Below are 14,421 nucleotides of genomic sequence, written 5' to 3' on the forward strand. Positions count from 1 at the left end.
ACGTATCATGTGAATGATGTGTCTGCCTTCATTTGTATGCACTACGTTCTATATTAGTTGGTTTATTTGTCTTATATTCGTTAACTGTAACATTGCATAAACGATCTCTAAACGTTGTATCGCAAGCAGGTCAATAGCTTAGCTAGATGGTGGTGAGCATGGTTTCTTCGTCCCTCATTGGCCGGCCGTTTTCTTCTCTGGGCCTATTGGGAAACATAGAAATGCGGATAAACAACGCCATGTTGGTCATCAGACGGCGGTAGACGATAATCGAAGGCAACTCGTGAAACAGTTGTAGTGGTTTCTGTCGTTGCCCAGCAAACGGAGAACCAAAAAGGATTGAGAGAACTATTCCCAGCCGACGAAACATAGAGATTTATGGGGGCACCACCACAAATGCCACCTGCGATTCGTTCCTTTCTTGCCGTTGTTAATACCTTGGTCACACAAAGACAGTTCGTTTCCGTATGGCAATCGTTATTCCTATCGAGTAACATCCTCCAACACAGTGCAACAGACTATTGCAATATTTGACAATGTAACAGGGAAATATTTATGGCACGACGCTCCGTGAGACCGCCAGAAACGAGACAAAAAAACTGAGATAAAGGTTTTTCGTGCGGCCTTATGCTTTTTCATTTAGTGACCTTCTCGACGCATGCGTAAAATTCGTTTGCAAAAAGGGTTCACAGAAGGACATTGCAGTAGTTTTCCGTAAGCGATGGTGCTATGACGGACATTTCTTCGCACATCGCTATTTGTTTATCCTTTTGGCTTGATGACCATCGCTTTTGGCATAACTGTACACATACGTGATGCTTTGGATTTAGACATCATGTACAAAGTGGCGCCTAATTTTTTTGGCGCTAAAGCGGTTCTAACATCTATATAGGGTGAGAAAGTTTGCATACATGGGTAGGAACAATGTTTTTATTGAAAGTTTTATCATGCAATTATTTCCGACAAATTTTGCGGTTATTGAATCCTAGAAGCTGTACAGGCTAGTAGTAAGAAAATATTCGATAAATATACCCAGTTCCACAATATAGTAATTATTTAGCAAAGAGATGTTTATTATGATTCGCTAGAGCTACATTGAATCGTACCGTACAAATGCTAGCGATATGGGCCTGAGAGCGGTCATTGTCTACTATGACTTTTGATTAATTGAAAAGAACAAGCTTATTCAAATATGTTCCCGTAAAATATGGCGCAATGGGTAAGTTTATTCGTTTTTCCCTGTGTTGCTTCGCTGGTCCGGCTTCTCATGAAAAGAAGTAGAGAGCAAACGATAAAACCAATATGGAAGTCCCATAGGGGCTTTTTCTCTTCTCAGCCACATTGATGAAAGCTGGCAGCGAGGGACCAAGTTACCGTTGCTGGTTGATCTCCTATGACCTCGTGATTCTACAGTATCGAAGGAGAAACCCTACTAGTCTATACGTTATTGCACTACTCAATTTCATAAAGAAGAAGCTGGAAAATATTCAGTTGACCAAACTGGACGAATAAAGAAGTTTTCCCCTGGAAAAAAAGATAAGCTTAATAAGAGAACTATACGCTTTCCGCTACAGCACAAACGTAGTAAACAGTTGCAGAAAGTTTTCATTCGACTGAGTGGGCGGTCTAGTCGTCTTTTTCGGTCCTGCCTTTCAAGGTCAGATTGCGCCTCGATAAATGCGGGATCAGGCGAATAGGCCTAGCCGCTACAGCTTGCCTTGTGTTTTCTCTAGGTTAGTTGAAACCGGCAAATCAACGAGCCCTGTCCACCTTTTTCTTTTCGTCTTCTGCCTAATCGCATTAAAACATTTTGGACTCTCTTAGCTTGGAATTTGGCCTGTGAGCATATCGAAGGACAGAAGTTCAGTTCAGGTTATAGTAACGGTCAAGCCTTGCATCCTGTCCTTATCAAAGTGTGGGCATGGAATAAAGCCATGCTAGGCATCAATTTAGATATTTAGTAAATGAATAGATATGGTCCACGTAGATTAGATGGAGTAGGCTCTGAACACTTAGAATCTACTCGTAAGCTAGACGAAGTATTTGCGTTACCGCATTTAATAATAAAAAAAACTTTGATGCGCCGTAGCTATGGATGAGACAAGTGAAGATAAAATAATAGGTCGGTGTGAAATTCATACACAAAGTAACCTATAATTTCTTCAGTGTCATTCATAAAACATCAAGCCTCATTTCGTTTTTGGCATTGCTTCAGATAGCAAATATGATCTGTGTTTATCGCATAAGTTGTTGTCAGTCCAATAATATTGTATATTAAGCGGCGTAACGAATTAGGGAAACAGTAAATAATATAGTTAATCAGCTTTTCAGGTGGAGCCTTCGCGTCACGTCTCCAGGCCGAAATGCTGAACTGACCATAAAATGAGTTATGTAATGTTTTATTAATTGTTGCTGATTTAATTGTCAAGGGAGGCTGTGTGAGAAATGTAAATTCCTGTTAAAAGCAGAATGTAGCATTACCAAGCATGGTCTCCTGATTATCTAGACCCTAGATGATGAAAACACTCGACGCTGAAGTATCTCAGAGGTAAACTGATACGATTATGCAGCATTGTCAGCTTACTCGGCTTTTGAGATAAGCTCGATTCTAGCTACCTGCTTTATATATATCTATGTATATAATGTATACTACTTTAATGATCGCTCAACTCTTCGTAGCTCCCTAAAAGCTCCCGAGGTATAAAAAAACGCTTTCTTCGATGCAGCATCGAGATTGCAGTCCATCTGTATTTCCGCCACCAATGCATCGATAGTGGATATCTGCTTTGTGGAAACGAGGCGTCCAGACCTGGCTCTGCCTATCCGTCCTCCCAGCCGCGCGGCGCGTTTTCCTTAAAAAGTGAAGTCAAAGGAACGTGTGTGCGTTTCTCCGCTAAATTTGGTTGGCCAAGGATGGCAGTTCAAGATATAGCAACAGTACAGGATCTGAGCTCATCTTATGACGCTGTGTCCTTGCTGGCACTGCCATCTTGTTCAGCTGCTGCTTGACAAGGCCTGCTTGGAGAGCAGAAGACATACTTATGAGTATCAGACATATATATGGTCGACATCAAACGCGCCACCATTCCTCGCAGTGCTATATGAAAGAGTTTAAGCAACATCTTTGTTTAGACCACCTCGGTACAAATAACAGCATCAGCGAAATGAACTCTAGATCCCTGATGCAAGACGGGGTAGAATCCCTTAGTTTCGCTTATCTACCGAAAGACGTTCCAGACTTTCGGCAACCGTAGCTATAATCAAGCTGTAACGGCACTGGCAACAGCGTCATCTGTCCTCTGTACGTGGAGGCCTACCCCCCAGCGTAGCTCGCTTTCTCATGGTAGCAGTCTCAATCCTCCTCCCCGACGACCCTCATCATTTAGCTGGTCCGTTGCATAATCCATTTTTGGATTCACCAGCACTGCTCTACGTGCCCCTTCGACAGGGCTCTGCCCTCTGCTCAGGCAAAGCCGACTGGCTGGATAGGTACAGGCGGTGCCCAGAGGCAACAGCCAAGAGCCTAGCATAGGGTCAACATCATAGCGCGATTAATATACGATATATAGTTTGAGAAACGAGCAGCTTTCACCCACACGCGGTACCTAGGCTAGTCGTCCTGCCAGATTAGATACGGTTGAAGTGATTAGCCGGAATCTTAAAAAATACCGGACAGAGAGAACAAACTGAAGTATTTCATATGTGAAATGCGTATTTTTACGATAATTTTGTAGGAATTGCGTGGAAGCAGGTGTATGGCAGCCATCGGCTGTATGCGAGAGCTACATTTTTCACGAATTTAAGAAGCATGGAAAAATACCCCGCAATAGTGGAATAGATAGATCAACGCCACATAGATGCTTGTAAGGTTGTATATAGTTTACTATTAAAATCTTACAAAATAAACCTTTCGACGGATAGTCCTTTGCTATGTGTACATATATAATCACTTTAGTTAGGTTAGTCACTACCTATTTCTAGGAATCTAGAATTCTAGGTGACCTTGATTCGTGATCGTTTTCTTGGTACTGTAAAACTGGTTGGGCTTTTTTTTACACTGAAGCCAGTATTCAGGGGCACACTACGCAATTGAGATTGTACCAGAATTTTCAAAATATAGCGTTGGTCGCAAAGATTTATCTAGATAGTTTACTTATTCCCTAAACGGATGTTCAACCTGCTTTAGATACAATGAATTATCATCGTCTCAAGTCATCAGTCCAAAGGCAGCTTTCAACCTCTACACGTTTTCCTATGCTTGAAATATAAATTAATCTATCATCGACATTTCCTGTGTTTCTCGAACCTCGAAACAAATTGACATAAGTACTATCCGTTTTTTTTTTTTTTTTTTTTTTTAATTCTTGTAATCTAAGCAGGGACTATTTATTATAGAACAAGTTAACACCAAACTTTAATATTGTTAAAAATCTGGGTGAACAGAAAACAAACGTAGACATGTTAAAGCCGTTGGATCAGGCCTGTGTCACTGATCTTTTATACTTTGCAGAACTTTCAGCCAGCCATATTAGTTGGCAGTCGTCCAAACAAGTTTGTATATGGGGTACTGTTAAGACGTTTCTCATTTGTTTTGTAATTTTCATTATGTTTACTATTGAATGAGCTTGTCGCCATCCTTTGCCGATTTTAGGACACTCTGTTATGGTCGTCATGTTAGATTGTATAACTTAACTCGACGGAGAATTAGCGTGTATATCGGTTTCAGTATAGAACCAACTATGATAGCACTATGAAGTCTCTTCGAGCTTTGAAGAACATAAACAATTTAGCCCAGTATTTGAACAATATGCCCTAGACATGTAGTTACCTTCACAATGGCATATCTGAATTTGTCACAGAAACTAGTTTCAACTATTTTTAGCATTGAGATGTTTTTATTTCTTGTTATGAAAAGGTAGCATTACGTCTGATATAAACGTCGAAAATATCGCCTGTGTAGGTGTATTTGCAACATGGTAAGCGGCATTTTGACCACTGAAGTATTCTAGATTTGCATTTGTACTATTCAGACTATACAGAATGTTCCATTCGTCTAAGTAAGCACTTGGTAAGCGAGGCGTTTTTCCTAATAGATTTTAACTTACTTCCATAGAATTGTTTGTGTGTGTGTGTGTTAACCTTCAGTCAAGTGAAAACGTAACACTTTGTCCCAGAAGACGCAGCTTCATAACGGCAGGAGCTTCACGAAAGATAATACATTTATGTGGATTATTTGGTAACACAAAACTTCATTTTGAAGGTCTTTACTCCGCTTATTTTCAGACAGAACCGAAGTCCTAGCGAAAAAAAGTTGGCCACACAAAGCCGGAACACGCAGGCTCCTATTACCACTATGGTTAAATCAGAATTGTGTTTTATAAGCGTTCCATGCGTACACTCAATGATTATTTTGAAATGACAAAACGTGTAATCTTTCCGATACAAATATATGCATGCACTGATAGTAGCCGCTACGGTAGTCTTTAGTAGTTGTAGCTACGCTCAGAAAAACTTTTGCTGCCTGTCTCTGTTGACACTGTTAATGACATGGAAGGTTTATCAGGGACTGTCTTGTGCATTGAAGGTTTATCACGCGCTATTCGGACAGCCCCTTAATTGCTTCATTAAAAAGTGTTACACTTTTATGCAAAAAGAAGCCAATAGTCCGTCTGTGCCGGGAGTTGGTTGCGTGCACGGTTCAAGCCTGTGCCTAAAGTAGTAACGTAAAATAAATACAACAAGCCGAACAATAGATACCTGAAGGCCAAATAGGCAAGTATACGGCAGGGCTGAACATTTTTGCAGTTAGCTATTTAATTGTTTTAAGATTTTATTTATATTTCAGAAGACTCTACCCGGACTAAAAGCTCCTACGCAAGGACATGTAGGTATTATTGGCTCTAGACGACTTCCTAACCTGCAAATTTGCTTTTGCTCCATCGCAGGCATTGGGATCTGTTGCACGTGTTTCTTGATTGCGTTCTACTGCCGCTCAGTAAAGCTGGACGATAAAATATTCGAAAGCATTAAAGAGACGGCTCCCATAGTCGAGATTGACGACCTTATTCTGCAGCGCGTCGGATCAGCCTACTACTACAACCCACAGCCCCCGGTGGAGCGAAGACCCACCATCGCCTCCTCCGCTCATAGGGTACGTCCTGTCGAGCACGAATGTTCTGGGCATGAGAACGCCATCGAGGAAAGCAAGCTATAAGGCGCCACATGTACGCGCCTGTATTCATTGCAAATACTGCTCTCTCGAGAACGATATCGTGCCTTGCCAGCTGAGGCGAAGCTCATTTCGTAAAAATCACTTGTTTACACCAACGTTTAGAATGAGTTACAGCAAATAGCTAATGCTCTGAGTAGAAATATAAACAACGTAACAGCTCATAACATTTGGAAACTTCGTAAGCAATTTGTTGGAAGAATCCATAAAGCTACACTTAGCTGTATTTCGAACAAGGGCCCGCTCCTAACTCGTCTTGCGTTCAGTATAAAAATCTTCTTTTAGCACTATCTATTCATCACACGCAGTGTTGTTTTACAGAAAGTAAATTTCTCGAGTAGAAGATATCTCTCGTGTACATTGTTTGTTCTACCTTGAAGTAGCTTGCATCCATCGTGTTTGTCTGTCTCTATATTTAGACGAATAGCTTCGCGTTTCGTTAAATAGCTTTAGTACATTCAGCGCTGACTTGACAACATAGCAAAGGATACACATTTACGAACCCCTTAATAGAGTTGGTCACAGCATCGCCTTAATTGTCACAGGAACACAATTGCCAGTTGTGAGAATATACAGAGTGTAGAACATAGAATATGTCGGAAATTCCTACCCTAATCTTAGGATTTCGCTAGATATACCTAAAATAGCTTGCATGCGATTATGCGTCTGCTAACAAGGCCTAGAAAGTATCCACGTAACATATCGTCGTAGCAAGCCTAGTTCTGGACGCACCGCAGAGATACGGAAGTTCGCTACGTAGTTGGAACCAAAAACGCTTCAACCTACCAGAAAAATTTCTCATTTGAGCCCGTTGACGTGAGAATAGGCAGCTCACAATCCGAGCACACAGGCAAACTTCCCCTAAGTTCGCCTAGCTATAGAGTCCTTTGGCACTGTTCTTTAGTGTAGAGAGGACATCGCAAAAGCAGTAGTGTTTTTATACCTTTGGACAACCAACAGAAAAACGAGCGCATCACCGTTGCCGGTGAGTTTCTCTGACAGAATGCAGTATAAACAATACGCAAATGTTTTAGGTCTTATTACCCTGAAAAAACGCCTCCTGCTAACATGGAGTTACTATGTCAGTCCTTAATAAAAGCGCTAATTTGAGGATTTCTTGATGTACCAAAACTAAGTAAAACACGTGAAAAATATAATCTCGAATCGAATTAACTTCGTAACAAGGAAATACATTGCCCGCAACTGAAGTGCTGCTAGTGCTATCGTGTCTACGGTAGCGTTTATGTTTAGACCATGCACAGAAATCCTGCCAGACCTAGGTAAAATGTTTTGCGAACGCTTTATGCCCCTTTCATAAAATGTCTAAAAAAATCATTTGGGCTTGGAAAATGTCGCACCGTTAAATAGCGTATTTCGCAAATCTAGCCTGAGCTGTGCAGCGACCGTTTTTTTCCTAAAAGACCATCCAAACATCGGCAGAACAACTCAGCCTATACCTATATTTATATATATACTATTATATAGTCATATAATAGCTTATATGTGGATTTATTTTGCACTGAGATTGAAGGTGTTGATGGGCAAGCCGGTTTCCATTGTGTACCTAATGTGATTTCGAAGTTTCCTTTAAGACATTGCATTGTGGGATTGATATCTCTATTCGACTTCCATCACACCAAGAGACAATGCGGTCAATTGTTATTGGGTTTTTCAAGGTATCTATCTCCGTATAGACTAAGTTATATTTATTATTATAATAACTTTATTACTTATAATAATAAGTATATCGTTGATCGTTAACGTCTATTTACTGCAAGTGCTCTGTTAGATTTTACGCTCAAATACGCCTTATATGTGACCTCGGAGGCACTGATGGCTCAGTCAAGAGAAAGTTGTTAATTCGACCATGAAGATCCAGCATATGGGGCTCAATTGGCATCATAGACACTAGAAGGTCGTTACAAAGGATACTAAGAAAATACTAAGTAACGTCAACAATTATCTTTTTCATTATGAGATCAGTGTACGCAGCTCTGAGCAGCATATCTGGCTTTCTAGTAAAGAACGCAAGCCATTCTACCAAAGCTGTTACAACTGGTTCTCAGGAAGTGAAAAAAACTGATCCATTTTTAAGCCAATAGAAAAGGTTACTTTCTTTTTCCAATCAATTTTTGGCCGTCGATCTGCTTGGAGCCCGTCTATGGAATAATGTTGATAAAATAAAAACAACCAAAAATTAGTCTTACTTTTATAAACTTCTCCCAGTATTTAAATCTAAAATGGCAAAAGACAACGATTTGCTGACTTAGCTCTTGTTAGATCCACTCAGTCTAACAGACGCTGCCCTGTCCCATATTACACCTCAAACGAACAGTTCATCAGTTTTTTAGTGATGAAATTGAACTTCTAACGAAATATGGAGTCATACGTAGGACACTGCCTCTGGCCGATATCTCATCGACCGATATCTTCAAGTTTTCATACGCTGTACTATCGCTTAACACTTTCAATGACAATATTATTGAACTATGAAAGGTAATATCCGGTTAGGTTAAGTCTTAAGTATCTAAGTTGAAAGGGATCTAATCCAAGAAAAGAAAATTATGTATCTAGGATGCTTCATTTAATAACAGTATCGACTTTGGAAAAAACGGATCCGCCTTGTGAAAAGGTTAGCGGTAGGGAGATGTTACCTTTCTGCTAAAATCGCTTTCTTAAAGGCAATGCCTTTAAAGGATATCTTAAACCTCTACTTGTCGCTACTGAGGTGTATATCCAACACACAGATGTAAATCCTTTTCGTTAGTGGTCAGCTGCTTACCTTGTGAGGTAGCGGCTCAACAACAATGCGCTATTACCCTGCTCACGATAGCAAAGAGCCCACAATAGAGACATCTTAGACAAACAACCACGGCTTCGCAGTCAAAAAGCAGTTCAAACGATGTCTTGTCCAGACTTTTGTTACTTCGTTCCAGACAGTATTTGCGCTAGCCATCTATGACCCTTGGCTATCAGAGAGCTTAAAACAAAAAATTCTACCAATACGCCAAAAATACTGGACGGATGCACCCCCGTGAGTCATGGTTCCTGTAACAGTGTCGTAAAAATCTTCTACCGCTTCTACCGGTCACATGATGAATGCATGCTGATCTGCCACTAACCGCTGATCACGAACAAAATACTGAAACAGTGGATACCTGGGACAGCGTCAATGACATAGTCAATAAGAAGCGTATTTTGCTTAGTGATCGTATAGAACACCATTGTTTCATCCTTTTTTCGGGAACATCGGCAAAGGCTAACAGGATGGCCGATCGTTCAGTGGTGCCGTTGCGCAACACAGCTTAAATTTTGTTATCTAAAGTCTGCGTTTCCATTGCGTAAATTGTTTGCAATCATGCATAGGACAAAATCGATATCACGTACTAATTAGCTGCGAGATGACCGCATTGCTTTCCCGCCCAGCTTAAGGGAGCCAGCAAAGTCAGGAGAAAATTATTCTATTCGTTATCGGCGGTAATAACTTCACAAATCTTGTAAATTCACAAGTACTTCCTGACATAAGCCGTGTAAGCCCGAAGTTACGACGCTGTACAAAAAAGCACACGCGCCTTCTCGAGATAAGCTTATGAACTCGTCAAGCTGAACGATAATACTTGGGGGTCTTGTATGAGCCGTCATGTACATAGCTGCCTTCGTTATAAAATGTATCCCCCAAAGACTTCACATGGCAATTACAAAAAACGGATTTTCTTGATAAATCGAAATCTCCTTAATAATATGGCTTGCTCGGGATTCAGTTATTGAGCTTGTCGACTATAAGAAACTAGACTTAGACGACTAGAAGTTCGATTATTTCAAAACCGCCAGCGGACATCATGCAGGTATACTGGCTTGGGAGATCTTGAACAAGCAAAACTTATTTATTAGAAGGGGGGATCGCTTTCACGTCCGTCTTAGTGTTGCGAACACCTTCCCGCAGGAAAGTACGAGTGGGACATTGGCGATCACATTTATACAACTAATGTTCAGACGGGCTGAAGGTCTCGAGAACCATATCCAAATATGTCTTTGCTCTCCGCAATTCGCAGGCCCGCAAAACCAGTCATTTCCACCAACTCGCTTCGCCTGCATTCGGGAGTTTGATACCCCGAGATCGTGGTGTACGCGAACAAACCATGCGAGCGTTTGGAAATTGGCAGACCCAACCTGATTTGATAAACCCAAGAGTGAGGTTTATCAAATTGTCGTTACGGCATGTTTCTTAGGAAAATCCGTGAAAAAATTTTTAGCCTTGTACTAGCATAGTGCTCCGTTGGATAGAATGACGCTTTTTGAAAAGGTAAACCTTAAATTCTCACATGGATGAAGCTGCTACGGTTTAATGCGGTCCAGATTGTCTCAAAGGTGACTTTCGTATCTCAATATATAATATTCATATAATTATTAATGTCAACATGATAAATAGTCTGCCTGCTCCAATCTCTGTGTGTAGTATTATTTCATAAAATAGTTCATTTGTTATAGATTTAAGTTGTTGTCTATACGCGGTTTTCGTCTAGTTAACCAATGATTTGCATTGGTTCCTGTCGTGGTATTTGTACTGGCTATTCTAAGGTTTAGCGCTTCTGTTTATTTGATAGCGCAACACAATAGGTCTTCACCATTTATAGGAGACAGGCTAGATAGGCAGACAGACGCTTTTCGTTCCCTAAGCATCCCGTAAAGTCGCACGTAGAATGCGAAGAAACGCAAAATCATTAAGAAATCAGTCGTAATGGCTGCAAACAGATGTCTCGACCTGCACTGTATTTACCGGGAACGATATTTTATCCGATACTAATCTAAACTGCGTTAGAAACACAACCCACATGTGGATTTTTTCGTCGTATTTGGTCTACAACAGATTATCGAGATTACGTCGTAGAAACAAACGGTCAAGGCCCCATTATTACTGTCAGATAGCTACAGTAGTTCGCATAGAGCAATTATAACGACCGCCTGATGGAGACGGCTTCAGATGGGGCAACGATATCCAATCCTGCAGTCTCTAGCAGGACAGGGTTACGCCTCGTTCCGCATTGCTACCATCACTGTAGGCCATCTGGTGGCAAGCAAAGTGACTAAATCGGTTGCGGGTAAAACTGCCAATATTGTTATATACATATGTGTTCAAGCAACTTTCCCGACCTCCTTATAACGTTAATGAAGGATCGTTCCTAGTATGGCACGACTCCCTGAGCCGTAAGGTTTAACGATATGAATGGCTCCATCACATAGTGGCTACCATGACGAAACGCCAGTCGTCATTTACGAGTTAGCTAACTATTTGTTGTCCAGCTTACCGACCATGTACGTATTGATAAATGGTTATTCGTACACTGATTTCTTTAAGATCTAACTTATTCCCAGTTGCTCACATAAAGCGTACTGCATACTGGGTGTACTACAACGACTGTGAATGGTAAGGTACGCATGAAAGTAACCGTATGACTTTTTTTAATTCGCTGCTTTTTCTTTTCCTGTTCCACTCGCCATTTTAGCCGGGAAAAATCGTCTGTCTAAAAAATTAGTTTGTTCACCATAAGGTTCGGCATTGATCAGCGACGTACTCTGCTACTTTTTTTTCTCTAGGCAAGTTGGTGGCAGATGCGTCACGGAGACGCCGACGAAATTTCGATCTACTCCGGAGGAGTGGGTACACGGCCCGGTTCGGCCGCCTCCTCAATAATTGGCCAGGGGTCACACGCATTTCATCCGCACATCATTATCCCAAGGGGCTTCCAGCATGCCGAATACATCCCAGGTACGAACTCCAAGCCGTAATCTACAGGGCCCTTCGCACCACGAAAGCCACGTTCTTGTGTTAACGAACGATGTCGTTTATTTAGATTCTATGATTTAGTTGTCATGAGAAGCAAGCACCCATAATCTCACAGAATAATCGATATATAGGGCAGTATTCTCTAATGGAATCATCGACATTTATTAGACGGATCACAAATTGTTATAGCGTACAATTTACACAAGTGTAGGAAAATTACGCTGTAAAAGTTCATTCCTTTTTATTTTACTTGGATGTAGAATAATTGTTTACATATGGCTAGTTAGTTTCGATGCACGAAACAAAATCTGAATGTTATTCTGTACTATGAAAAATCCAGCTAGCGTGCATGCAACTACTTCATGTCGAGTCGAAAGGTGACGACGTCAGTACCCGGATTAGTTATTTTCCATATTTTTCAAGCTTTTTCGTAGACAAATCATTACAAAATGTCAGTGAAGTAATATTAGCCTCATCCGATTCATCGTCAATATGCTGCATATGGCTTCATGAGCGCTACCGTTACTAACGAGATGATCATTTTTGCCATCGGTTTTAACTTTTAGCTCTGTTATTTGCGCTCTACCGTAAACTGCCATGTTCCTTATTTTGTCGTATCTGTATTGGCTCGTGTGTTGACCTTCTGTTTGACTTCCTTGCTAGACAGCCTTTATTAATAGTTACCCGATAGTAATTGATGCTAAGGTGCATATAGTATCAGAGGATGACCGAACCAACAAGCGGGAAGCGAAAGGCGAGGGAAGATGGTCTCCATTCATACCTCTTCGCACAGAGGTCTGGGGTGCTCTCGAATTCTACATCTATATGTAGCACATGGAATTAACATTGAGTGGTTTGTAACTCCATCCGACAGCGGCGCAGACGAACGCTTGGCTAGGCAACATCGACTTGAAGAAAGGGTGTTTGTAGACTCGTCGCTGGCTTCACTTTTGCTTTTGCAGTAGCAGCGGACGCTACTGGTCCCTGTCCTCGACGCTGCCGATCGCTTGCCCACTACCGAACATTTTCCACGTTTTTCTCACACATTGACGGCATCGGATCATGCCCAGATTTGCCCACGCTGTCTTGATTTGTGCATAATGCATTAGCAGTTTAGCAACATGGGGCCGGAAGCCGTTCCTAGGCGTCAAACCCCCGAGATCGTCCCAAGCTGAGCTCCGAGCGACAATTGCGTTCAATGACGCGGTCGACAGAAGGTAGCGAACTAGTTCTCCATGCACAAGATAGACAAGCCATTGTTGGCACCGATATGATCGAGTGAGTGTGAATCCACTGCGGAAAAACGGAGATGCGCAGTGAGCAGAAGAAAGTTGTACATCCGGATTTACGCCGATAAGAGTTATTCTCTTCGGTGATCCCTAAGGACAATTAGTAGTAGAAAGAAAGAACGACTAAGTGAGCTATTTAAAGAGGCACCGGTTACAAAATTCATATATACAAAAGATAAAGATACTACTTCATTAGAAAAGCTGCTCTAAAGATTACAAGTATAGTGCTCCAACGCCTTCATTTACTTGCTTTTGGCTGGAGCAGACAGCATGTTACAAATCGGCGAAGGTCGACAGAGCAGTTGTTCCAAGAACAGGTTATCAAAGATTGCTGATCGACGGCGAAATCGCGGCGGACATACGTACAATAAAGTTCCAGATGCATCCGGAACCATTTTTCCGATCTAAATTCTTGAGTCTGAGCCGTACCATGCTTATATATATACATATATACTTTCTAAGCTCCCGTCCTCTTATCATCTATCGACGAATATATATGGGAAGAACGTTCGCTGCTTGATATCAAAGCCGTCGCTCTCAAACCTTGCACGGCATCTCACAACTACGATTGGAAAAAGTTTTCACAATAGAACATTGGCTTACCGAAGTCAAATGAAGCGCTATAGAGCTTCTCCCTTGAGTTCCCTCAAGCGTATTTTAGTTGCCGTTATTGCCACCGTAGTCATACGCATACATACTCAGGTAGAAATAGGATGTTTTCGTGTCAATTTAAACATAGATTTTGTATATACTCTCAGACATTACAGTATACATAAATTGAGCTTTATACGTGGGGATTCTATCGACCGATTCAATATAGATACTTAGGGGACGTGAGCGCCACAAGTATTTGCAACAGTAATGTCAACTGACGAATACAAATGGTTGGCTCCTAACGATAATAGGGCAAAACAGGAATTGAACAGGGGTGCACAATCTGTAGAATGCTAATGGTAGTAACCTATTACTGAATGTATTGAAATTGATCTAGGCTAGCACTAACGTCTACGCAGAGTTGTATGAATGATGTTGGAAAGAGATGAGGCTGAAATGCATGGCTTTATTCATAGTGACCCTTTTCTTTTTCCTGCCCTATTGAAAATACACCCGAACCCTCC

At 41.3% G+C, this 14,421-nt stretch overlaps 1 protein-coding gene across 1 annotated transcript in view; it reads left to right on the forward strand.

Annotated features, from left to right (window-relative positions):
* The window catches only part of LOC111254334 (uncharacterized), a 34,158-nt gene that overhangs the window by 13,309 nt on the left and 6,428 nt on the right, over nucleotides 1-14,421 (forward strand). The window contains exons 2-3 of the mRNA XM_086975682.1: nucleotides 5,946-6,151; nucleotides 11,825-11,996. Coding sequence (XP_086831808.1) covers nucleotides 5,946-6,151; nucleotides 11,825-11,996 — 378 coding nt within the window. The remainder of the gene's footprint in view (nucleotides 1-5,945; nucleotides 6,152-11,824; nucleotides 11,997-14,421) is intronic.

The sequence above is a fragment of the Varroa destructor genome, unplaced genomic scaffold (assembly GCF_002443255.2).
Source record: "Varroa destructor unplaced genomic scaffold, Vdes_3.0 BEIS01000007.1, whole genome shotgun sequence".
NCBI lineage: Eukaryota > Metazoa > Arthropoda > Arachnida > Mesostigmata > Varroidae > Varroa > Varroa destructor.